Raw genomic sequence first — 26,894 nt, forward strand, 5'->3', positions numbered from 1 at the left:
GAAGGAAGGAAGGAAGGAAGGAAGGGAGGTAGGTAGGTAGGTAGGGAGAGAGGGATGGATGGAGGGAGGGATGGAGGGAGGGAGGAAGGAAGGAAGGAAGGAAGGGAGGGAGGGAGGGAGGGAGGGAGGGAGGGAGGGAGGTAGGAAGGAAGGAAGGAAGGGAGGGAGGTAGGAAGGAAGGGAGGTAGGTAGGTAGGGAGAGAGGGATGGATGGAGGGAGGGATGGAGGCAGGGAGTGAGGGATGGATGGATGGAGGGACAGAGGAAGGCAGGGAGGGAGGGAGGTCTCATCTCCTTTCCTCTCATGTTGATTGGACTGAATGTTTCCTGCAGTGATCATCTGGGAATGGATGTAATTCATCCGTCTTGTCCATCATCTTTCTGAGTTTTCTGAGTTTTTACCGATCTGTAATCTGTTAGCATTACTTCAGTTCTCTCGCTTTCTCTCTCTCTTTCTTTTTTCTCTCTCTCGTTTTCTCTCCCTGCTATCTCTCTGTTGTAAAAATTGAAGAGGGAATTTAATGGGCAGCTAATTTGTCCGGTAGTAATTTTCCACAGAGCTAGCAGTGTGTGAGCAGAGATAGAGGGTAATGTAGAAATAGGTTTCCTGTTCCAGAATGACCCCTTCAGGGTTTCAATGGTTCTATTCTCACTCTGTGGAATTAGATACACTCTTCTCAAGGAAGAACAAAGTTGTGTGTGTGTGTGTGTGTGTGTGTGTGTGTGTGTGTGTGTGTGTGTGTGTGTGTGTGTGTGTGTGTGTGTGTGTGTGTGTGTGTGTGTGTGTGTGTGTGTGTGTGTCTGCTGTGCTGTGTGTGTGTTTCTTGTTGCCAGTTCAAAGTGTGGTATTTAACCTACACTCCCTCTTTCTCTCTCTTTCTATCTCCCTCTTTCTCTCTCTGTCTCTCTCACAGTCTCTCTCTCTATTCCCCTCTCTTTCTTCCTCTCCCTCTCTCTTCCTCTCTCTGTTTCTCTCTATCCCTCTCTCCCTCTATCTCTCTCTCTCTCTCCCCTCTTTTCTCAGTGACCAGCTGAAGTGACTGTTGTATTTTCTCTAATCTGATGTTTTAATGACCTAATCCCAGATGTATACTCCCATTCTAACAGACCTCTCTACCTCCCCCTCCCTCTCTCTTCCCCCTCTCTTTCTCCGTCCAGGCTACCCTGCGGAGGGTGACGTTCTCTGTGGTCCCGGGGCCTCAGGACGGTGGTTGCTATGACAGCGCTGCAGAGGACTCTGAGACCCCCAGCAGTAAGGGTTCATCTGGACCCCGTGTGGGGGCGCTGTCTCTCCCTGAGGAGGGGTACGAGAGGACCACACCTGAGGGAAGTGTAGGAGAGGAGGAACATGTGGAGAACGGTGAGGGAGAGGGAACACACACACACCTGAGACACACACACACAAACACTCACACACAGAGATACTGTGTGTACTCAAACGCAGTGTCACGGCTATAGAAAATGACATCTTACTAGGGTCAGGACGTGACAGTACCCCCCCCCCCCCCCCCCCCAAAGGTGCAGACTCCGAATGCAACATAACAACATAACAACATAACAAAACAAAAGGGAGGGTAGGGAGGCCGTCTCAGGAGGTTCCTGACTGTAGGCCGTGTCAGGAGGTTCCGGACTGTAGACCGTCTCAGGAGGTTCCGGACCGTGACCGTCTCAGGAGGGTGTGAACTGTGGACCGTCATTGCAGGGTCCGAACTGTGGACCGTCATTGCAGGCTCCGTGCCATGGATCATCCCTACAGGTTCTGCGCCATGGATCATCACTGAAGGCTTCGCGCCATGGATCATCTCTACAGGCTCCGGGCCATGGATCAACCCCACAGGCTTCTTGCCATGGATCATCCCTACAGGCTTCTTGCCATGGATCATCTCTACAGGCTTCGGACCATAGAACGTTGCTGGAGGCTTCCTTCGTGGAGCTCGAATAGGTCTCACCGGACTAGGGAACGTCGCTGGGAGTTCTGGACTAGGGAACGTTGCTGGAGGCTCCGGACTGGAGAGCGTCGCCGGAGGCCAGGTGCGCAGAGCAGGCACAGGGTATACTGGGTCGTGGAGGTGCACTGGAGATCTGGAGCTTATGGCTGGCACAACCCGTCCTGGCTGGATACCCCCCGTAGCCCGACAAGCGCGAGGCGTTGTGACAGGTCGCACGGGTTTGTGTTGGCAAACTGGGGGTACCGTGCGTAGAGCTGGCGCAGGATAACCTGGGCCGAGAAGACGGACCAGAGACCAGGAACGCTGAGCAGGCATACTCCTTCCTGGCTGAATGCCAACTCTAGCACGGCACCTGTGAGGAGCTTGCACCGAGCGCACCGGGCTGTAGCTGCGCACTGGCGACACAGTGCGTATCTCAGTATAACATGGTGCTTGCTCGATCACTCGCCCCCCACAGTAAGCACGGGGAGTTGGCTCAGGTCTCCAACCTGACTCTGCCAATCTCCCCGTGTGCCCCCCCCAAAAAAAAAATTCTCACACTTGCCTCGCCATTGGTATCGTGCCTCCACCTGCTTCCCCGGCAGGCTGTTGTATCTCTCCAATACCTGCTCCCAAGTCCAGTCTATCCTTTCCTCCATCTCCTCCAGCAACCAGGATGCCATCTCCTCCCGGGCACGCTGCTTAATCCAGTCCTCCTGCCCACGCTGCTTGGTCATTTGATGGTGGGTTATTCTGTCACAGTTGTCTAAAGGAGCAGACCAAAGTGCAGCGTGGTTGTAGTTCCACATTTTATTTAATCTGTAACTTTGCAATGCATAAATAACTGAATATGACAACAAAAAAAACCCGTGACGCAGAGAGAAACAAACACTACTCAAAATATAATAACCCACAAAACCCAGGAAGAAAAACCCCTACTGAAATATGATCTCCAGTTAGAGACAATGAGGACCAGCTGCCTCCAATTGGAGATCAACCCAAAAATCCCAAAATAGAAATAGAAAAACTAGAACTTAAACATAGAAATAGAAAACATAGACAAAACACCCCCTGTCACGCCCTGACCTACTCTACATTAGAAAATTACATCTTACTAGGGTCAGGACATGACACGCAGACTCACACACTCCTACACAGAATGCACAAACATAATACTGCTCATAGAAAAATCAAACAGCGATATAACAACACACACACCTATAGAACACAGACCTATAGAACAACACAAACACCTATAGAACAACACAAACACCTATAGAACAACACAAACACCTATAGAACAACACACACACCTATAGAACAACACAAACACCTATAGAACAACACACACACACCTATGGAACAACACACCTATAGAACAACACACCTATATAACAACACACCTATAGAACAACACACCTATAGAACAACACACACACCTATAGAACACACACCTATAGAACAACACAAACACCTATAGAACAACACAAACACCTATAGAACAACACACACACACCTATAGAACAACACAAACACCTATAGAACAACACACACACCTATAGAACAACACAAACACCTATAGAACAACACACACACACCTATGGAACAACACACCTATAGAACAACACACCTATATAACAACACACCTATAGAACAACACACCTATAGAACAACACACCTATAGAACAACACACACACCTATAGAACACACACCTATAGAACAACACAAACACCTATAGAACAACACACAAACACCTATAGAACAACACACACACACCTATGGAACAACACACACACACCTATGGAACAACACACCTGTAGAACAACACAAACACCTATAGAACAACACAAACACCTATAGAACAACACACAAACACCTATAGAACAACACACACACACCTATGGAACAACACACACACACCTATAGAACAACACACCTATAGAACAACACACACACACCTATAGAACAACACACCTATAGAACAACACACACACACCTATGGAACAACACACCTATAGAACAACACACCTGTAGAACAACACACCTATAGAACAACACACACACCTGTAGAACAACACACACACACCTATAGAACAACACACCTATGGAACAACACACCTGTAGAACAACACACACACACCTATAGAACAACACACCTATGGAACAACACACCTATGGAACAACACACCTGTAGAACAACACACACACACCTATAGAACAACACACCTATAGAACAACACACCTATAGAACAACACACACACACCTATAGAACAACACAAACACCTATAGAACAACACAAACACCTATAGAACAACACAAACACCTATAGAACAACACACCTATAGAACAACACACACACACCTATAGAACAACACACCTATAGAACAACACACCTATATAACAACACACCTATAGAACAACACACCTATAGAACAACACACACACACCTATAGAACAACACAAACACCTATGGAACAACACACCTATAGAACAACACACACACACCTATAGAACAACACACCTATAGAACAACACACCTATAGAACAACACACCTATAGAACAACACACCTATAGAACAACACACCTATATAACAACACACCTATAGAACAACACACCTATAGAACAACACATCTATAGAACAACAAATGCACCTATAGAACAACACACACATATAGAACAACACACACACCTATAGAACAACACACACACACCTGCAGAACAACACACCTACAGAACAACACACACACCTATTGAACAAAACACACAGACATATAGAACAACACACACACCTATGGAACATCACACCTGTAGAACAACACACCTATAGAACAACAAACACACCTATAGGACAGCACACCTATAGAACAACACACCTATAGAACAACACACCTATAGAACAACACACCTATAGAACAACACACCTATAGAACAACACACCTATAGAACAGCACACACACCTATAGAACATCACACCTATAGAAAAACACACACCTATAGAACAGCACACACACCTATAGAACAACACACACATCTATAGAACAACACACACACCTGTAGAACAACACACCTATAGAACAACACACCTATAGAACAACACACCTATAGAACAACACACCTATAGAACAACACAAACACCTATAGAACAACACACACACCTATAGAACAACACACAAACACCTATAGAACAACACACACACACCTATGGAACAACACACACACACCTATAGAACAACACACCTATAGAACAACACACACACACCTATAGAACAACACACCTATAGAACAACACACACACACCTATGGAACAACACACCTATGGAACAACACACCTGTAGAACAACACACCTATAGAACAACACACCTGTAGAACAACACACACACACCTATGGAACAACACACCTATGGAACAACACACCTGTAGAACAACACACACACACCTATGGAACAACACACCTATGGAACAACACACCTGTAGAACAACACACACACACCTATAGAACAACACACCTATAGAACAACACACCTATAGAACAACACACCTATAGAACAACACACACACACCTATAGAACAACACAAACACCTATAGAACAACACAAACACCTATAGAACAACACACACACACCTATAGAACAACACACCTATAGAACAACACACCTATATAACAACACACCTATAGAACAACACACCTATAGAACAATACACACAGCAATAGAACAACACACCTATAGAACAACACATCTATAGAACAACAAATGCACCTATAGAACAACACACACATATAGAACAACACACACACCTATAGAACAACACACACACACCTGCAGAACAACACACCTACAGAACAACACACACACCTATTGAACAAAACACACAGACATATAGAACAACACACACACCTATGGAACATCACACCTGTAGAACAACACACCTATAGAACAACAAACACACCTATAGAACAACACACCTATAGAACAACACACCTATAGAACAACACACCTATAGAACAACACACCTATAGAACAACACACCTATAGAACAGCACACCTATAGAACATCACACCTATAGAAAAACACACACCTATAGAAAAACACACACCTATAGAACAGCACACACACCTATAGAACAACACACACATCTATAGAACAACACACACATCTATAGAACAACACACACACCTGTAGAACACACCTATAGAACAACACACCTATAGAACAACACACCTATAGAACAACACACCTATAGAACAACACACATATAGAACACACTCTCACCTATAGAACAACACACACATCTATAGAACAACACACTTATAGAACAACAAACACACCTATAGAACAGCACACACACCTATAGAACAACAAACACACCTATAGAACAGCACACACACCTATAGAACAACAAACACACCTGTAGAACAACACACCTATAGAACATCACACCTATAGAACATCACACCTATAGAACAACACACCTATAGAACAACACACCTATAGAACAACACACACACCTGTAGAACAACACACCTATAGAACAACACACCTATAGAACAACACACACACCTGTAGAACAACACACCTATAGAACAACACACCTATAGAACAACACACCTATAGAACAACACACCTGTAGAACAACACACACACCTGTAGAACAACACACCTATAGAACAACACACCTATAGAACAACACACACACCTGTAGAACAACACACACACCTGTAGAACAACACACCTATAGAACAACACACCTGTAGAACAACACACCTATAGAACAACACACCTATAGAACAACACACACCTGTAGAACAACACACCTATAGAACAACACACCTATAGAACAACACACACACCTGTAGAACAACACACATATAGAACAACACACACACCTGTAGAACAACACACCTATAGAACAACACACATACCTGTAGAACAACACACACACCTATAGAACAACACACCTGTAGAACAACACACCTGTAGAACAACACACACACCTGTAGAACAACACACCTATAGAACAACACACGCTATAGAACAACACACACACCTGTAGAACAACACACCTGTAGAACAACACACCTATAGAACAACACACACACCTATAGAACAACACACCTATAGAACAACACACCTGTAGAACAACACACCTAGAGAACAACACACCTATAGAACAACACACACACCTATAGAACAACACACCTATAGAACAACACACCTATAGAACAACACACACACCTGTAGAACAACACACACACCTGTAGAACAACACACCTATAGAACAACACACCTATAGAACAACACACACACCTGTAGAACAACACAGCTATAGAACAACACACCTATAGAACAACACACACACCTATAGAACAACACACACACCTGTAGAACAACACACCTATAGAACAACACACCTATAGAACAACACACACACCTATAGAACAACACACACACCTGTAGAACAACACACACACCTGTAGAACAACACACCTGTAGAACAACACACCTATAGAACAACACACCTGTAGAACAACACACCTGTAGAACAACACACCTATAGAACAACACACATATAGAACAACACACCTATAGAACAACACACACATCTATAGAACAACACACCTGTAGAACAACACACCTGTAGAACAACACACACATCTATAGAACAACACACCTATAGAACAACACACACATCTATAGAACAACACATCTATAGAACAACACACATCTATAGAACAACACACCTGTAGAACAACACACACACATTTTTAGAGCAACAACACAACCACAGTTTACAGGTCAACATACATGTCAACATACTACAAAGACATCAAAGAGAAAAACAAACTTATTCAATACACCGTAAACAGCCTAAACACCCTTAAACACCGTTAACACCCTCAACACCGTTAACACCCTCAACACCGTTAACACCCTCAACACCGTTAACACCCTCAAACAGCCTAAACACCCTTAAACAACCTCAACCACCCTCAACGCCATCAATGCCCTCAACGCCCTCAACGCCCTCAACGCCCTCAACGCCCTCAACCACCCTCAACACCCTCAACGCCCTCAACCACCCTCAACACCCTCAACCACCCTCAACACCCTCAACGCCCTCAACCACCCTCAACACCCTCAACGCCCTCAACGCCCTCAACCACCCTCAACACCCTCAACACCCTCAACCACCCTCAACACCCTCAACGCCCTCAACCACCCTCAACACCCTCAACATCCTCAACGCCCTCAACGCCCTCAACACCCTCAACGCCCTCAACACCCTCAACGCCCTCAACACCCTCAACACCCTCAACACCCTCAACCACCCTCAACACCCTCAACGCCCTCAACCACCCTCAACACCCTCAACCACCCTCAACCACCGTTAACACCCTCAACACCCTTAGTCATTTCTCAGGGTTCTGAGTACTATGAAACATGCTTTCTCTCTCTCTATTTTTCTGTCTACATCTTTATTTCTTTCTCTCTCTCTCTATCACTTTCTCTCTGAGGCCTTGACAGAGTCATCCATCGTTCTTTTCATGTTGGTTGTTTTTCTCATTTGGAAGCAAGAATGCTCCAATGCACATGTCTCTTTCTATCTCTCTCTTTCGCTCTCTCTCTCTCTCTCTGGCTGTGTTTTGTATTGTCTGTTGTGAGTCCCAATACCGCTTGACTTGGACACATTTTTAGAGAAGTCTGTAATGACCAAGCCTATGTGTGTTTGTTTAGATGAGGCTCTGTAGCCTCCTTTACAGAGAGCTCTGCAAACACTGCCAGCCAATCAGCAACCCAAATATGTCCTTTCAACCAGGACACAGTGCTGTAGCTCTCTCTCTCTGTGTCTCTCATGGTGACACAAAGGGGAATTTGAGGGGTGAAATTATTATTGGTTGGTGTTGGTGTTGGTGTTGGTTTTGGTTTTGGTGTTAGTGTTAGTGTTAGTGTTAGTGTTAGTGTTAGTGTTAGTGTTAGTGCTAGTGCTAGTGCTAGTGCTAGTGCTAGTGCTAGTGCTAGTGCTAGTGCTAGTGCTAGTGCTAGTGTTAGTGTTAGTGTTAGTGTTAGTGCTAGTGCTAGTGCTAGTGTTAGTGTTAGTGTTAGTGTTAGTGTGGGTGTTAGTGTGGGTGTTAGTGTGGGTGTTAGTGTGGTGTTGGTTTGGTGTTGGTTTGGTGTTGGTTTGGTGTTTGTGTTGGTGTTGGTGTTGGTGTTGGTGTTGGTGTTGGTATTGGTGTTGGTGTTGGTGTTGGTGTTGGTGTTGGTGTTGGTATTGGTGTTGGTATAGGTGTTGGTTTGGTGTTGGTTTGGTGTTGGTATTGGTGTTGGTTTGGTATAGGTGTTGGTGTTGGTGTTGGTGTTGGTATTGGTATAGGTATTGGTGTTGGTATTGGTGTTGGTGTTGGTTTGGTATAGGTGTTGGTGTTGGTGTTGGTTTGGTGTTGGTGTTGGTTTGGTATAGGTGTTGGTGTTGGTGTTGGTGTTGGTATAGGTATTGGTGTTGGTGTTGGTATTGGTGTTGGTGTTGGTGTTGGTATTGGTATTGGTATTGGTGTTGGTATTGGTGTTGGTGTTGGTGTTGGTATAGGTATTGGTGTTGGTGTTGGTATAGGTATTGGTGTTGGTATTGGTTTGGTATTGGTTTGGTGTTGGTTTGGTGTTGGTTTGGTGTTGGTATTGGTGTTGGTGTTGGTGTTGGTGTTGGTGTTGGTTTGGTGTTGGTATAGGTATTGGTGTTGGTTTGGTATTGGTGTTGGTATTGGTGTTGGTGTTGGTATTGGTGTTGGTGTTGGTGTTGGTATAGGTATTGGTGTTGGTTTGGTATTGGTGTTGGTATTGGTGTTGGTGTTGGTGTTGGTATTGGTATTGGTGTTGGTGTTGGTGTTGGTGTTGGTGTTGGTATTGGTATAGGTATTGGTGTTGGTTTGGTATTGGTGTTGGTGTTGGTGTTGGTGTTGGTGTTGGTATTGGTGTTGGTATAGGTATTGGTGTTGGTGTTGGTGTTGGTGTTGGTCTTGGTATTGGTATTGGTGTTGGTGTTGGTATTGGTATTGGTGTTGGTATTGGTATAGGTATTGGTGTTGGTTTGGTATTGGTGTTGGTATTGGTGTTGGTGTTGGTCTTGGTCTTGGTATTGGTGTTGGTGTTGGTATTGGTGTTGGTATTGGTGTTGGTGTTGGTGTTGGTGTTGGTATTGGTATTGGTGTTGGTGTTGGTGTTGGTATTGGTGTTGGTGTTGGTGTTGGTGTTGGTTTGGTGTTGGTCTTGGTATTGGTATTGGTGTTGGTGTTGGTATTGGTATTGGTGTTGGTATTGGTATAGGTATTGGTGTTGGTTTGGTATTGGTATTGGTGTTGGTGTTGGTCTTGGTCTTGGTATTGGTATTGGTGTTGGTATTGGTGTTGGTGTTGGTATTGGTGTTGGTGTTGGTGTTGGTGTTGGTGTTGGTATTGGTGTTGGTGTTGGTGTTGGTGTTGGTGTTGGTATTGGTGTTGGTGTTGGTGTTGGTGTTGGTGTTGGTATTGGTGTTGGTGTTGGTGTTGGTGTTGGTATTGGTATTGGTGTTGGTGTTGGTTTGGTGTTGGTGTTGGTATTGGTGTTGGTATTGGTATAGGTGTTGGTGTTTCTTTGTGTGGTGTTAAGACTCTACGTTTTCCAGAACTTCTATCTACTAACAAAACATCCCTTCTAATTGACAGTGTTTAATGTAGATATAAATCTATATTTTTATTTATGTTTAATTTCGGGTCAAATGGTAATTAAACCGTGTTTGATTTGATACATGTTTTAATATTTTTTTGTGGACGTAAACTAGGTTTCCGATTGGACATAGAGGTACATTTGTGGAACTCATTTCACTTATAAATCCACTCTGAAAACTCTTGGAAAAGTCATGTAATAACTTAGAAGCTTCTATTCAGGAAATTACATTTCAGCTTCCATATGAATGTTAATAAGAGGGGAAAAGTATGACGTAATGACGGTGATGATGGGATCATGACCTATGACCGTTGACCTGTGACCTATGACCTATGACCAGTCTACAGAGATTAGTCTGACCTACTAAATTAACTGACCTTAATACATTACCACTTTACTGTCCTCAGGTCAGTCTACAGAGATTAGTCTGACCTACTCATTTAACTGACCTTACTACATTACCACTTTACTGTCCTCAGGTCAGTCTACAGAGATTAGTCTGACTTACTCATTTAACTGACCTCAGAACAGTCTACAGTGATTAGTCTGACCTACTCATTTTAAATGTGTCCCTCCATGCACTTCACATATCTAGAGATCCCTTTAAATAAGTCTAGATGCATTCATTTCCTGTAGGCATAATCCTCTCACATATGACATGTAGAGATCCCTTTAAATATTATTTAGAGACACCTTTAAATAAATAAATCTGTCTGCTGTAGGCATAATCCTCTCACATATGACATCAGTCCTTAACAGATTGACCTTTGACATTTGAACCTTTGACCTTTTGGGGCTGTTGGAACTTGTTATTATATTTTAGGAAATGCTTTGAATCCCTTGAATGCAGTCAGTATTTTTCTATTCAATTATATACACTATACACTCTTTTATATATCTAGTATGTAAGTATCTCTGTCTGTCTGTTTGTCTGTCTGTCTCTCTGTCTCTCTGCCTCTCTCTCTCTGTCTCTCTGCCTCTCTCTCTCTGTGTCTCTGTCTCTCTGTCTGTGTCTCTCTGTCTCTCTCTGTCTCTCTCTCTGTCTGTCTCTCTGTCTGTCTTTCGGTCTCTCTCTCTCTCAAAAGCAATGGTAAATTGTTGAATATTACCAGATGTATTCAACCCAGTATAATCTGTAATTTCTAAACCCATATTAACAGATTATCTCCTTCTAACCCCTCCCTTCCCATTGTAGATGCCACACAGCTATGAGTCTAGACATCTTTGAGTCTATATTATATTTTAACAATAGTTCTCCCTCTCTCAGCGACCTGTGGTTGTTGCTGTGTATTATTACCAGTATGATGACAGTGTTATGCTTCACCACCAATAGATTTCCCATATGTTTTAAATACCATATTTACATACTTTCTCTCTCCACTTAACTGTAGATGCCAGACAGCTAAAATATGTTTGATTGATTCTGTAATATATTCTAACAATATATCTCTCTCTCCTCCCTCCCTCCATCCTTCTCTTTCTCCAGATGCCAGACAGCTCCCAGACGTAGCCCTGACAGGGAAGTGCACTAGGGAGTGTGATGAGTTTGGACACTCCGACACTTGTTGGATGCCCGCCGCTGTCCGCCCGTCGCCTCGGCAACACCAGCGCCAGCGCCACGTCAGCGAGCCGCCCCGCCTGTCCACCTTCGCCTCCCCTGGCAACGACAACAACAATAACCATGACGACGATGATGAGGAAGATAGTGACAGCGAGAGCGCCGGCAGCGCCGGGAGTTCCGAACCGGGCGTAGTCAGCGTGGGAGTCGGCGGAGGAGGTCAGAGGTTACCGTTAGCCAATGGGGATCCTCTCGGCAGCCTGGTGGGCGGAGACAGGATGAATCGGAACATGGGCGACCACAACCGGAACCTACTCAACCGCAAGATGACGTCAGCGTCGTACGACACGTTCAGCTCCGCCGGGTTCGGGAGACGCCATCACGAGGAGGATAGGGGGGGTCAGGGCAGGGTCAACCCTCCGGAGGTTATACCATTAACGAGGACCGGGGACTACAAGACCACGTCATGCCTCACGCTCTCCCGTAGAGAGGTCTACCTGTAAGAGCAGGATGGATGGATCAGTCCACTGCTGCTGCACCCCTTTGCTGATGGAATGGAACATTCCATCCCTGTTTGTTCTGGTGAAATGGAACAGTCCACTACTAGACATTGGAATGAAATGGTCCATTTCTGTTGTAGTTTTTTTGTTGAGAACTTTGACCAGCTGTGAATAATAACAATAATAACAATAATAACAACACCTAAAGAAGAGAGGACCGCTCAGTGGGTTTGGGTTTGTTTTGGAGACAAGACACCACACAACTACAAAACCACAAAAAGGACACTAGGACCTTAAACTCCAAGAAGAAACGACTATAAGGTGTGAATAAAAAAAGATAAATGGTGTTAATTAACTGAACGCCCCCCCCCCCCCCCCCCCTCCCCCCAAAAAAACAAACTACGATTTAATGGAATCTGAACTTTTGGATGCTGAATACATCCTATTAATGTGGATGGTGAGGAGGGAGATGGATCCATGGATCACCTTGGGAAAAAAGAGAGAGCAGTTCTGCTCTGGAGTCACGTACTGACTTCATCTAATCTAAACTCTGGGTAGAAGTTTTTCTCCAAAACAGATCTAGGATCAGTTTACTCTTCCCTGAATCGTAACCTGAAGTATTACAAGGAGCAACACAATGCTGAACTTAGATCAGTGTCAAGTGTTAACTTCTTTCTTCTCTTTTTTTTTAATACTCTTTAAAGTTAATCAGATGCATGTCTAACCTCCCACCAACAGGGGAGCTGTGGGGAGATGGGAGAGAGATGGAGGAACTGGGCCTGACGCCATACACGCCTCAGGACCAATGGGAACACTCGCTGAGGTGTATGTGACCAATAAAATTTCATTTAAAGACTTATGATCGGACAGATCTGAATCTGACTAATCGGCGAACCCGATGATGGGACGCCATGGAGGTTTAACCAATCAAACGATAGGACCAATGAGCTGTCGTTGTAAAAGGAATTTTAATGGATTTCATGCTCATCAATCAAATGTGATTTAAACCTAATCCACCAATCATCATATGGCATTATTGACAAGTAGCATCGAGATATTAACCAACCATACAACGAGGATTATCAGAATCTAACCAATCACGGACAATATATTTTCAGTAACAACCAATCGGATTCTTTGGCAAGGACAAGGACTTAGGAAAAGATAACTGATTGAAAAAAACATCAGGTATTTTTGAAACAAAAAAAAGACTTGGAGGGATGCAAACAAGTACAATGTGACGTTTTTACAGATATGAGCTAGAATCACTGGGAATACAAGGTCCGTACCAGTATCAGCGCCAACGGATTCCAGCGTTTTCTAATGAAAAATGACACTTTTTCTGTCTTTCTGCCTTCTCTTGCTGAGACTAGGGAAGCTAAGTTCTGGGAACATTCCCAAAATTCCAAGGTTTTTCAGAAATCCTGGTTGGAGGATTACGGATTTCCTACCTATTCCGAGGAGTCTTTTTTATCGGGATTTCTGGGAAAAAAAACTGTGGATTTTGGGAACGTTAGCAGAAATGTGCAACCGTAGTGGAGACTGTACATATGTGTGGTTTAGACTGGCGGTGTTACAGCACTGTCATCCATTCATTAAGGCCATTACAGAGTACTCTACCGTGCTGAAGACCAGTCACTTCATTCATTATGTATATCAGTATCCTCCCTCTCTCACACACACAGTATAGTGAAACACACACACACACACACACACTCAGTGAAACCATACCCACACGACATAGACGTGTGACGTGCACACACACACACACACGCATACACTGTAGCTATACAAAATCAACCCAAAATGCAGAAGGATACACATGCCCACACTCACACACACACACACATAATGTACCTACATGCATTTAACCATACTTTAACATATAACATGTTGCCTCTGAAAACGAGCTTTTTGCCTGCTCCCCCCCCCCCTCTTCAACCCCCTTTATGTCAACATGTATTTAAATAAGTATTCATCTTTCAACACATTAAAGGGATGTTTTGGTCTATATAGCGGCTTTACATTAAAGGGATGTTTAAACTATTCCTCTAACAGTACGTAGTAACTCATAGAACAAACCAAAAGGTTCGGGACAAAAAAAAGAACTCGAACTCTTCTTCTGCATGAAATAAAAACAGCTAAACGCTAATTTGATATTTTTTGGGGGAAAACCAGACGCCTTCTTTTTGGAGATATTATGCATCTCTGAAAACATGATGTATGTTTCTATGTGTGTGTTTGTATGTGAGGGAGAAGGATAGAAGGAGAGAGGGAGAGAGAGCATCAGTGTGTGAAGTCATCACGAGGAGAGGAAGAGAGAGAAACCTTCATCCCTCGGTGAAGTTATATGCTGTAGCAATTTGAGAGAAAATGAGAAACTCCTCACGTTGACGGGATGCGTGGAAGGACGGTAGAGTCCAGGGGCTACACCTTAATAGTCTAAAGTAGCATCCTCTCCTTGTCTCCTTTCTAAAAGGAAGCCAGGAGCTACACCTTAACAGTCTAAAGTAGAATCCTCTCCTTGTCTCCTTTCTAAAAGGAAGCCAGGAGCTACACCTTAATAGTCTAAAGTAGAATCCTCTCCTTGTCTCCTTTCTAAAAGGAAGCCAGGAGCTACACCTTAACAGTCTAAAGTAGAATCCTCTCCTTGTCTCCTTTCTAAAAGGAAGCCAGGAGCTACACCTTAATAGTCTAAAGTAGCATCCTCTCCTTGTCTCCTTTCTAAAAGGAAGCCAGGAGCTACACCTTAATAGTCTAAAGTAGCATCCTCTCCTTGTCTCCTTTCTAAAAGGAAGCCAGGAGCTACACCTTAATAGTCTAAAGTAGAATCCTCTCCTTGTCTCCTTTCTAAAAGGAAGCCAGGAGCTACACCTTAACAGTCTAAAGAAAGATCACGCACCATATAATCAGTGACTTTAACTTCAGTTACACACTAACCAACTCTCAGGTAAGACTTGACACAATGTGTACAGTACGTCATTTGTAAAGCAAGCCGCTAGGTTTCTACATGAAAACAAAACCATGAATTCTCCCTTAGAATTAGAATTGAGTTCTAATTCAATCCCTTAGAATTCGATTTAGAATTGAGTTCTAATTCAATCCCCCAGAATGTGAGTTAGAATTGAGTTGTAGTTCTATGGTGCCCCTATCTCTCTCTCCACTCTTCTCTATGGTGTCACTGACCTTCTCAACCCTTCCTCCCTCTAACCTCTTGTCTCCCAACCTGCTGTCTCTGAAGCTCTGTGATTGGTGGACTGGACTCAGCGGTGCGCTGATGTGACAATGGACGGAAGTTCTGTGTGGGTTCTAGTTCCAGAAGGTTGGGTTCCAATCCGGAATGCTCGAAGGGGATTGGTCTGTCTATGCCATAATCCTACAGGGTTTTCTAGCTCACCTTGAGCCACTGATATCTAGTACATACTATGTAGTAACCATGACCACACGGTCCCTGGATATATGGAAATCATGGAGCTGGATTCCATCCCACAGGGTCGGGGTCTGGATTCAGGAGCTGAGTTAACCCTAACGGACCAGGAGAACTTTGCTACAAGAGACTCTGAAAACAATGATTTGTGTTTATTACAAGACAGATCTTTTCTTCCGGGAAGTCAAACTGCTGTTTTAATGCAGAGTCTCGTACAGACATCCTACCCTACTACCATACTACCCTACCTTTCCTTCCCCGGCCTAACACGGACCTATAGGAACAGTGTACATGAATCTGTGTCTGCGTCCGGTATGGCACCCTATTCCCTATAGAAGCCATATAGGGGGTCAGTCGTCAAAAGTTGGCTGAAGTCGTGAAGTGTGCAGGGATTAGGGTTCCATTTGGGAGGCTGGCACAGTGTGGGAGTATGTGTGTTTTATATACTGCACGTTTAAAGACAATTTAAATCACTTCTTCTTAGCCCTGTTATGTGGGCCTGGAGAGAGAGAGGACAGGGTGATAACAGGCTTGTTGAGAGAGAGAGGACAGGGTGATAACAGGCCTGGAGAGAGAGGACAGGGTGTAACAGGCCTGGAGAGAGAGAGGACAGGGTGATAACAGGCCTGGAGAGAGAGAGGACAGGGTGATAACAGGCCAGGAGAGAGAGAGGACAGGGTGATAACAGGCTTGTTGAGAGAGAGGACAGGGTGATAACAGGCTTGTTGAGAGAGAGGACAGGGTGATAACAGGCCTGGAGAGAGAGGACAGGGTGATAACAGGCCTGGATAGAGAGAGGACAGGGTGATAACAGGCCAGGAGAGAGAGAGGACAGGGTGATAACAGGCCAGGAGAGAGAGAGGACAGGGTGATAACAGGCTTGTTGAGAGAGAGGACAGGGTGATAACAGGCCTGGAGAGAGAGGACAGGGTGATAACAGGCCTGGATAGAGAGAGGACAGGGTGATAACAGGCCTGGATAGAGAGAGGACAGGGTGATAACAGGCCTGGAGAGAGAGGACAGGGTGATAACAGGCTTGTTGAGAGAGAGAGGACAGGGTGATAACAGGCCTGGAGAGAGAGAGAGGACAGGGTGATAACAGGCCTGGAGAGAGAGGACAGGGTGATAACAGGCTTGTTGAGAGAGAGGACAGGGTGATAACAGGCCTGGAGAGAGAGGACAGGGTGATAACAGGCCAGGAGAGAGAGAGGACAGGGTGATAACAGGCCTGGAGAGAGAGAGGACAGGGTGATAACAGGCCTGGATAGAGAGAGGACAGGGTGATAACAGGCCTGGATAGAGAGAGGACGGGGTGATAACAGGCTTGTTGAGAGAGAGGACAGGGTGATAACAGGCCTGGAGAGAGAGAGGACAGGGTGATAACAGGCCTGGATAGAGAGAGGACAGGGTGATAACAGGCCTGGAGAGAGAGAGGACAGGGTGATAACAGGCTTGTTGAGAGAGAGGACAGGGTGATAACAGGCCTGGAGAGAGAGAGGACAGGGTGATAACAGGCCTGGAGAGAGAGAGGACAGGGTGATAACAGGCCTGGAGAGAGAGAGGACAGGGTGATAACAGGCCTGGAGAGAGAGAGGACGGTGATAACAGGCCTGGATAGAGAGGACAGGGTGATAACAGGCCTGGAGAGAGAGAGGACAGGGTGATAACAGGCTTGTTGAGAGAGGACAGGGTGATAACAGGCCAGGAGAGAGAGAGGGCAGGGTGATAACAGGCCAGGAGAGAGAGAGAGGACAGGGTGATAACAGGCCAGGAGAGAGAGAGGACAGGGTGATAACAGGCCTGGAGAGAGAGAGGACAGGGTGATAACAGGCCTGGAGAGAGAGAGGACGGTGATAACAGGCCTGGAGAGAGAGAGGACAGGGTGATAACAGGCCTGGAGAGAGAGAGGACAGGGTGATAACAGGCCTGGAGAGAGAGAGGACAGGGTGATAACAGGCCTGGATAGAGAGAGGACAGGGTGATAACAGGCCTGGAGAGAGAGAGGACAGGGTGATAACAGGCCTGGAGAGAGAGAGGACAGGGTGATAACAGGCCTGGAGAGAGAGAGGACAGGGTGATAACAGGCCTGGAGAGAGAGGACAGGGTGATAACAGGCCAGGAGAGAGAGAGGACAGGGTGATAACAGGCCTGGAGAGAGAGAGGACAGGGTGATAACAGGCCTGGAGAGAGAGGACAGGGTGATAACAGGCTTGTTGAGAGAGGACAGGGTGATAACAGGCCAGGAGAGAGAGAGGACAGGGTGATAACAGGCCTGGAGAGAGAGAGGACAGGGTGATAACAGGCTTGTTGAGAGAGGACAGGGTGATAACAGGCCTGGAGAGAGAGAGAGGACAGGGTGATAACAGGCCTGGAGAGAGAGAGAGGACAGGGTGATAACAGGCCTGGAGAGAGAGAGAGGACAGGGTGATAACAGGCCTGGAGAGAGAGAGGACAGGGTGATAACAGGCCTGGAGAGAGAGGACAGGGTGATAACAGGCCTGGAGAGAGAGAGGACAGGGTGATAACAGGCCTGGAGAGAGAGGACAGGATGATAACAGGCCTGGAGAGAGAGAGGACAGGGTGATAACAGGCCTGGAGAGAGAGAGGACAGGGTGATAACAGGCTTGTTGATTGAGGACAGGGTGATAACAAGGTTAATGACGTCTTAAAGAGATATTTGCATTCACCTGTTTAGGACTTTATTTTTGAAAGGTGACACCTCGTTGTGCATCCTAAATGGCACCCTATATAGTCCACTACTTTTGACCAGTGTCGCCCAAGTAGTGCACTATATAGGGAATATAGTGCACTACTGCCTTTTGAACTCCTGATTGGTCGATTACCTAATAGCCATCTATAGAACCGTAAGAACTACCCAGTAGAAGCCAGGAACCCGTAGAACACGCAGAACAGCGAACAATGTTCACAACAGACAAAAAGGCATGTTTTACCTGTTTCAATTTTGCATTAAAAGAAAAAAAACATTTTTTTCCTCTTGATTTTCTCTTTTTTTATTTATCTGTTGCTGCTCTATTATTAACTGGTATTCATTAATTATTCAACTAAATGCATTTGCTAATGATTACGAGGAAGAGGTGTGCTTCCAGAAATGGTACCCTATTCCTTATACAGTATGGAGGACAATAGAGGGCCCTGGTCAACAGTAGTGGACTATAGAGGGCCCTGGTCAACAGTAGTGGACTATAGAGGGCCCTGGTCAACAGTAGTGGACTATAGAGGGCCCTGGTCAACAGTAGTGGACTATAGAGGGCCCTGGTCAACAGTAGTTCACTATAGAGGGCCCTGGTCAACAGTAGTGGACTATAGAGGGCCCTGGTCAACAGTAGTTCACTATAGAGGGCCCTGGTCAACAGTAGTGGACTATAGAGGGCCCTGGTCAACAGTACTGGACTATAGAGGGCCCTGGTCAACAGTAGTGGACTATAGAGGGCCCTGGTCAACAGTAGTGGACTATAGAGGGCCCTGGTCAACAGTAGTGGACTATAGAGGGCCCTGGTCAACAGTAGTGGACTATAGAGGGCCCTGGTCAACAGTAGTGGACTATAGAGGGCCCTGGTCAACAGTAGTGGACTATAGAGGGCCCTGGTCAACAGTAGTGGACTATAGAGGGCCCTGGTCAACAGTACTGGACTATAGAGGGCCCTGGTCAACAGTAGTTCACTATAGAGGGCCCTGGTCAACAGTAGTGGACTATAGAGGGCCCTGGTCAACAGTAGTGGACTATAGAGGGCCCTGGTCAACAGTAGTGGACTATAGAGGGCCCTGGTCAACAGTAGTGGACTATAGAGGGCCCTGGTCAACAGTAGTGGACTATAGAGGGCCCTGGTCAACAGTAGTTCACTATAGAGGGCCCTGGTCAACAGTAGTGGACTATAGAGGGCCCTGGTCAACAGTAGTTCACTATAGAGGGCCCTGGTCAACAGTAGTGGACTATAGAGGGCCCTGGTCAACAGTAGTGGACTATAGAGGGCCCTGGTCAACAGTGGTGGACTATAGAGGGCCCTGGTCAACAGTAGTGGACTATAGAGGGCCCTGGTCAACAGTACTGGACTATAGAGGGCCCTGGTCAACAGTAGTGGACTATAGAGGGCCCTGGTCAACAGTAGTGGACTATAGAGGGCCCTGGTCAACAGTACTGGACTATAGAGGGCCCTGGTCAACAGTAGTGGACTATAGAGGGCCCTGGTCAACAGTGGTGGACTATAGAGGGCCCTGGTCAACAGTAGTGGACTATAGAGGGCCCTGGTCAACAGTACTGGACTATAGAGGGCCCTGGTCAACAGTAGTGGACTATAGAGGGCCCTGGTCAACAGTACTGGACTATAGAGGGCCCTGGTCAACAGTAGTTCACTATAGAGGGCCCTGGTCAACAGTAGTGGACTATAGAGGGCCCTGGTCAACAGTAGTGGACTATAGAGGGCCCTGGTCAACAGTAGTGGACTATAGAGGGCCCTGGTCAACAGTAGTGGACTATAGAGGGCCCTGGTCAACAGTAGTGGACTATAGAGGGCCCTGGTCAACAGTAGTTCACTATAGAGGGAAAAGGGTCCCATTTCAGTCACAGCCGAGGAGTTGATGTTACAGAACGGTTTGATGATGATGATGATGATGATGATGATGTGTGTAAAAGTTTGACTTTGACATTAAAAGCTCCTTGAAACATCTTAAAGTTGAATTTTTAATTTATACTCAGGCTCGGGATTCAATCCAAGGTGCGTTATAGAGCAGCACATTGCATTTGACTTTTAATTTACACTTGAGCCAACATTCACAGTGTTTACCATGAAGGCGATATCCTTGAACATTGGGGAAAATGCCTTTTAAAGGCTCATTGTAGTATGTCCAGTACTCTGCTCCATAACGTGCCTCAGATTGAGACGTGGCCTTGGGCATGACATTTCTAACATGCTAATATCTAGTACATTGATGTTTTTGGATTGAGTCGTGGCCTTGGGCATGACATTTAACACATGCTAATATCTGGTACATTGATGTTTTTGGTTTGAAAATGCTAAACCTAGCAAGACAAAGGAGATGATTGTGGACTACAGGAAAAAGAGGACCGAGCACGCCCCCATTCTCATTGACGGGGCTGCAGTGGAGCAGGCTGAGAGCTTCAAGTTCCTTGGTGTCCACGTCACCAACAAACTAATATGGTCCAAGCACACCAAGACAGTTACATTTACATTTTACATTTTAGTCATTTAGCAGACGCTCTTATCCAGAGCGACTTACAGTAGTGAATACATACATTTCATACAATTTTTTTTTTTTTGCGTACTGGTCCCCCGTGGGAATCGAACCCACAACCCTGGCGTTGCGAACACCATGCTCTACCAACTGAGCCACACGGGACTATAGAGATGTATTCTCATCGGCAGACTCAACAGCCTTGGTTTCTCTAATGACTGTCTCGCTTGGTTCACTGACTACTTCTCAGATAGAGTTCAGTGTGTCAAATCGGAGGGCCTGTTGTCCGGACCTCTGGCAGTCTCTATGGGGGTGCCACAGCGTTAAATTCTCAGGCCGAGTCTTTTCTCTGTATATATCAATGATGTCGCTCTTGCTGCTGGTGATTCTCTGATCCACCTCTACGCAGACGACACCATTCTGTATACATCTGGCCCGTCTTTGGACACTGTGCTAACAAACCTCCAGACGAGCTTCAATGCCATACAACTCTCCTTCAGTGGCCTCCAACTGCTCTTAAACGCTAGTAAAACTAAATGCATACTCTTCACCCGACAACCAACTCTTCAGCCTGCACCCACCCGCCCACCAGATTTAGAATATGTGGACAACTATAAATACCTGGCTAGACTGTAAACTCTCCTTCCAGACTCACATTAAGCATCTTCAATCCAAAGTTAAATCTAGAATCGGCTTCCTACTTCGCAACGAAGCCTCCTTCACTCATGCTGCCGAACATACCCTCGTAAAACTGACTATCCTGTCAACCCTTGACTTTGGCGATGTCATTTACAAAACAGCCTCCAATACTCTACTCAGCAAATTGGATGCAGTCTATCACAGTGCCATCCATTTTGTCACCAAAGCCCCATATACTACCCACCACTGCGACCTGTATGATGTCGTTGGCTGGTCCTCGCTACATTTTCGTCGCCAAACCCACTGGCTCCAGGTCATCTATAAGTCTTTGCTAGGTAAAGCCCCGCCTTATCTCAGCTCACTGGTCACCATAGCAGCACCCACCCGTAGCATGCGCTCCAGCAGGTATATTTCACTGGTCACCCCCAAAGCCAACACCCCCTTTGGCCGCTATTCCTTCCAGTTCTCTGCTGCCAGTGACTGGAACTAATTGCAAAAATTCCTGACTTATATCTCCCTCACTAACTTCAAGCATCGGCTGTCAGAGCAGCTTACCGATCGCTGCAGCTGTACACAGCCCATCTGTAAATAGCCCATCCAACTTACTACCTACCTCATCCCCATATATTCTTTTTTCTGCTCTTTTGCACACCAGCATCTCTACTTGCACATCCTCATCTGCACACCTATCACTCCAGTGTTCATTTCTAAATTTGAATTACTTTGCCACTATGGCCTATTTATTGCCTTACCTCCTTACTTAATTTGCACACACTGTATACAGATTTTCTATTGTGTTATTGACTGTACGTTTGTTTATCCCATATGCAACTCTGTGTTGTTGTTTTTGTCGCACTGCTTTGCTTTATCTTGGCCAGGTCGCAGTTGTAAATGAGAACTTGTTCTCAACTAGCCTACCTGGTTAAATAAAGGTGAAATAAAATAAAAATAAAAAAGAGGGCACGACAATACCTATTTCCCCTCAGGAGACAAAAAAGATTTGAAAAGATTTGGCATGGGTCCTCAAAAGGTTCTTCAGCTGCACTATTGAGAGCATCCTGACTGGCTGCATCACTCCCTGGTATTGCAACTGCTTGGCCTTTGACCGCAAGGCACTACAGAGGGTAGTGCGAACGGCCCAGTACGTCCCTGGGACCAAGCTTCCTGCCATCGAGGACCTCTATACAAGGCAGTGTCAGAGGAAGGCCCTAAAAATTGTCAAAGATTCCAGCCACCCTAGTCATAGACTGTTCTCTGCTTCCGCACGGCAAGTGGTACTGGAGCGCCAAGTCTAGGTCCAAAAGGCTTCTATACAGCTTCTACCCCCAAACCGTAAGACTCCTGAACATCTAATCAAATGGCTACCCAGACTATTCGCATTTCCCCCCCCTCCCCCTCTTTACACCGCTGCTACTCTCTGTTACTATTATCTATGCATAGTCACTTTAATAACTCTACCTACATGTACATACTACTTCAACTAACCGGTGCCCACGCTCATTGAATCAGTATCGGTACCCCCCTGTATATAGTCTCGCTATTGTTATTTTACTGCTGCTCTTTAATTACTAGTTACTTTTATCTCTTATTCTTATCCATAATTTTATTGAAACTGCATTGTTGGTTAGGGGCTCGTAAGTAAACATTTCACTGTAAGGTCGACACCTGTTGTATTCGGCGCATGTGACTAATAACATTTGATTTGATATGGTGGCAGTAGCTAGGTAAACAAACCTAGCAGATGGTGGCAGTAGCTAGGTAAACAAACCTAGCAGATGGTGGCAGTAGCTAGGTAAACAAACCTAGCAGATGGTGGCAGTAGCTAGGTAAACAAACCTAGCAGATGGTGGCAGTAGCTAGGTAAACAAACCTAGCAGATGGTGGCAGTAGCTAGGTAACAAACCTAGCAGATGGTGGCAGTAGTTAGGTAAACAAACCTAGCAGATGGTGGCAGTAGCTAGGTAAACAAACCTAGCAGATGGTGGCAGTAGCTAGGTAAACAAACCTAGCAGATGGTGACAGTAGCTAGGTAACAAACCTAGCAGATGGTGGCAGTAGCTAGGTAAACAAACCTAGCAGATGGTGGCAGTAGCTAGGTAAACAAACCTAGCAGATGGTGGCAGTAGCTAGGTAAACAAACCTAGCAGATGGTGGCAGTAGCTAGGTAACAAACCTAGCAGATGGTGGCAGTAGTTAGGTAAACAAACCTAGCAGATGGTGGCAGTAGCTAGGTAAACAAACCTAGCAGATGGTGGCAGTAGCTAGGTAAAGAGGACTAGATAATCTAAAAACCGAACTAGACGACCAAGACCAGACCAAACTAGACTAAATTAGACGACCAGGACCAGACCAAACTAGACGACCAAGACCAGACCAAACTAGACTAAACTAGACGACCAAGACCAGACCAAACTAGACGACCGAGACCAGACCAAACTAGACGACCGAGACCAGACCAAACTAGACAACCAAGACCAGACCAAACTAGACTAAACTAGACGACCAAGACCAGACCAAACTAGACGACCAAGACTAGACCAAACTAGACTAAACTAGACGACCAAGACCAGACCAAACTAGATGACCAAGACCAGACCAAACTAGATGACCAAGACTAGACCAAACTAGACGACCAAGACCAGACCAAACTAGACGACCAAGACTAGACCAAACTAGAAGAGCAAGACCAGACCAAACTAGACTAAACTAGATGACCAAGACCAGACCAAACTAGACGACCAAGACCAGACCAAACTAGACGACCAAGACTAGACCAAACTAGACGACCAAGACCAGACCAAACTAGACAACCAAGACTAGACCAAACTAGATGACCAAGACTAGACCAAACTAGACGACCAAGACTAGACCAAACTAGACAACCAAGACTAGACCAAACTAGACAACCAAGACTAGACCAAACTAGAAGAGCAAGACTAGACCAATCTAGACTAAACTAGACAAACAAGACTAGACCAAACTAGACAACCAAGACTAGACCAAACTAGACAACCAAGACTAGACCAAACTAGATGACCAAGACTAGACCAAACCAGACGATCAAGACTAGACCAAACTAGACTAAACTAGACGACTAAGACTAGACCAAACTAGACAACCAAGACTAGACCAAACTAGACAACCAAGACTAGACCAAACTAGCCGACCAAGACTAGACCAAACTAGACAACCAAGACTAGACCAAACTAGACAACCAAGACTAGACCAAACTAGACAACCAAGACTAGACCAAACTAGACTAAACTAGACGACCAAGACCAGACCAAACTAGACCAAACTAGACAACCAAGACTAGACCAAACTAGCCGACCAAGTCTAGACCAAACTAGCCGACCAAGTCTAGACCAAAATAGACGATCTAGAGTAGACAACAAGACAAATGACACCCTATCTCCTATATAGGGGATCAATTTTGAACAGAGCCCTTTGGGATAGATCGGCCACATAGGGTATAGGGTGGCATTTGGGAGGGAGGCAAAATGAGCACTTTCACTTTGACATGGACCCTGTGTCAAAGTTGCTACCCAAACTATTTGCACCCCCCCCCTCCCCCTTATGCTGCTGCTACTCTCTGTTATTATCTATGCATAGTCACTTTAATAACTCTACCTACATGTACATATTACCTCAATTACCTCAACTAACCGGTGCCCCCGCACATTGACTCTGTACCGGTACCCCCTGTATATAGTCTCCACAATGACTCTGTACCGGTACCCCCTGTATATAGCCTCCACATTGACTCTGTACCAGTACCCCTGTATATAGCCTCCACATTGACTCTGTACCAGTACCCCTGTATATAGCCTCCACATTGACTCTGTACCGGTACCCCCTGTATATAGTCTCCACTATGACTCTGTACCGGTACCCCCTGTATATAGCCTCCACATTGACTCTGTACCGGTACCTCCTGTATATATCCTCCACATTGACTCTGTACTGGTACCCCTGTATAGAGCCTCCACATTGACTCTGTACCGGTACCCCCTGTATATAGCCTCCACATTGACTCTGTACTGGACCTCCTGTATATAGCCTCCACATTGAGTCTGTACCGGTACCTCCTGTATATATCCTCCACATTGACTCTGTACTGGTACCTCCTGTATATAGCCTCCACATTGACTCTACTGGTACCCTTGTATATAGCCTCCACATTGACTCTGTACCAGTACCCCTGTATATAGCCTCCACATTGACTCTGTACCAGTACCCCTGTATATAGCCTCCACATTGACTCTGTACCGGTACCCCCTGTATATAGTCTCCACTATGACTCTGTACCGGTACCCCCTGTATATAGCCTCCACATTGACTCTGTACCGGTACCTCCTGTATATATCCTCCACATTGACTCTGTACTGGTACCCCTGTATATAGCCTCCACATTGACTCTGTACTGGTACCCCCTGTATATAGCCTCCACATTGACTCTGTACCGGTACCCCTGTATATAGCCTCCACATTGACTCTGTACTGGTACCCCCTGTATAATCTCACTATTGTTATTTTACTGCTGCTCTTTAATTATTTGAAGAAAAAATTGGGGGTGGGGGATTTTTCTAAGTAAGCGTTTCACATTTCACCTGTTGTATTCGGCGCATGTGACTAATACTAATACAATTTGATTTGATTTCTTTATCTGGATCACCACCGACACCTAGTGGCCAACAACCAACACTACAATTCAAAAGGTATACAATGGATTAACATGCAGTAATACTGGATATGAACAGTATATATACTGTTCAAAAAAATAAAGGGAACACTTAAACAACACATCCTAGATCTGAATGAAAGAAATAATCTTATTAAATACTTTTTTCTTTACATAGTTGAATGTTCTGACAACAAAATCACACAAAAATAATCAATGGAAATCTAATTTATCAACCCATGGAGGTC

The 26,894-nt window shown here is 45.3% G+C and overlaps 1 protein-coding gene and 1 non-coding gene across 2 annotated transcripts in view; one reads left to right on the forward strand and one right to left on the reverse strand.

The window, feature by feature from the left end:
- pcdh7a (protocadherin 7a) overlaps positions 1–13,063 on the forward strand; it is a 93,310-nt gene extending 80,247 nt beyond the window's left edge. Inside the window, exons 5-6 of the mRNA XM_082978610.1 lie at positions 1,159–1,360; positions 12,117–13,063. Of these exons, the coding sequence (XP_082834736.1) occupies positions 1,159–1,360; positions 12,117–12,691 (777 nt within the window). The 3' untranslated portion in view covers positions 12,692–13,063. The remainder of the gene's footprint in view (positions 1–1,158; positions 1,361–12,116) is intronic.
- An 8,355-nt stretch (positions 13,064–21,418) lies between these two features.
- Positions 21,419–21,492, reverse strand: trnaa-cgc (transfer RNA alanine (anticodon CGC)). The gene has a single exon. It is a non-coding gene; the product is annotated as a tRNA-Ala (tRNA).
- Positions 21,493–26,894: the final 5,402 nt, after the last annotated feature.

Source organism: Salmo salar, chromosome 08 (assembly GCF_965601325.2).
Source record: "Salmo salar chromosome 08, fSalSal1, whole genome shotgun sequence".
Classification (NCBI taxonomy): Eukaryota; Metazoa; Chordata; class Actinopteri; order Salmoniformes; family Salmonidae; genus Salmo; species Salmo salar.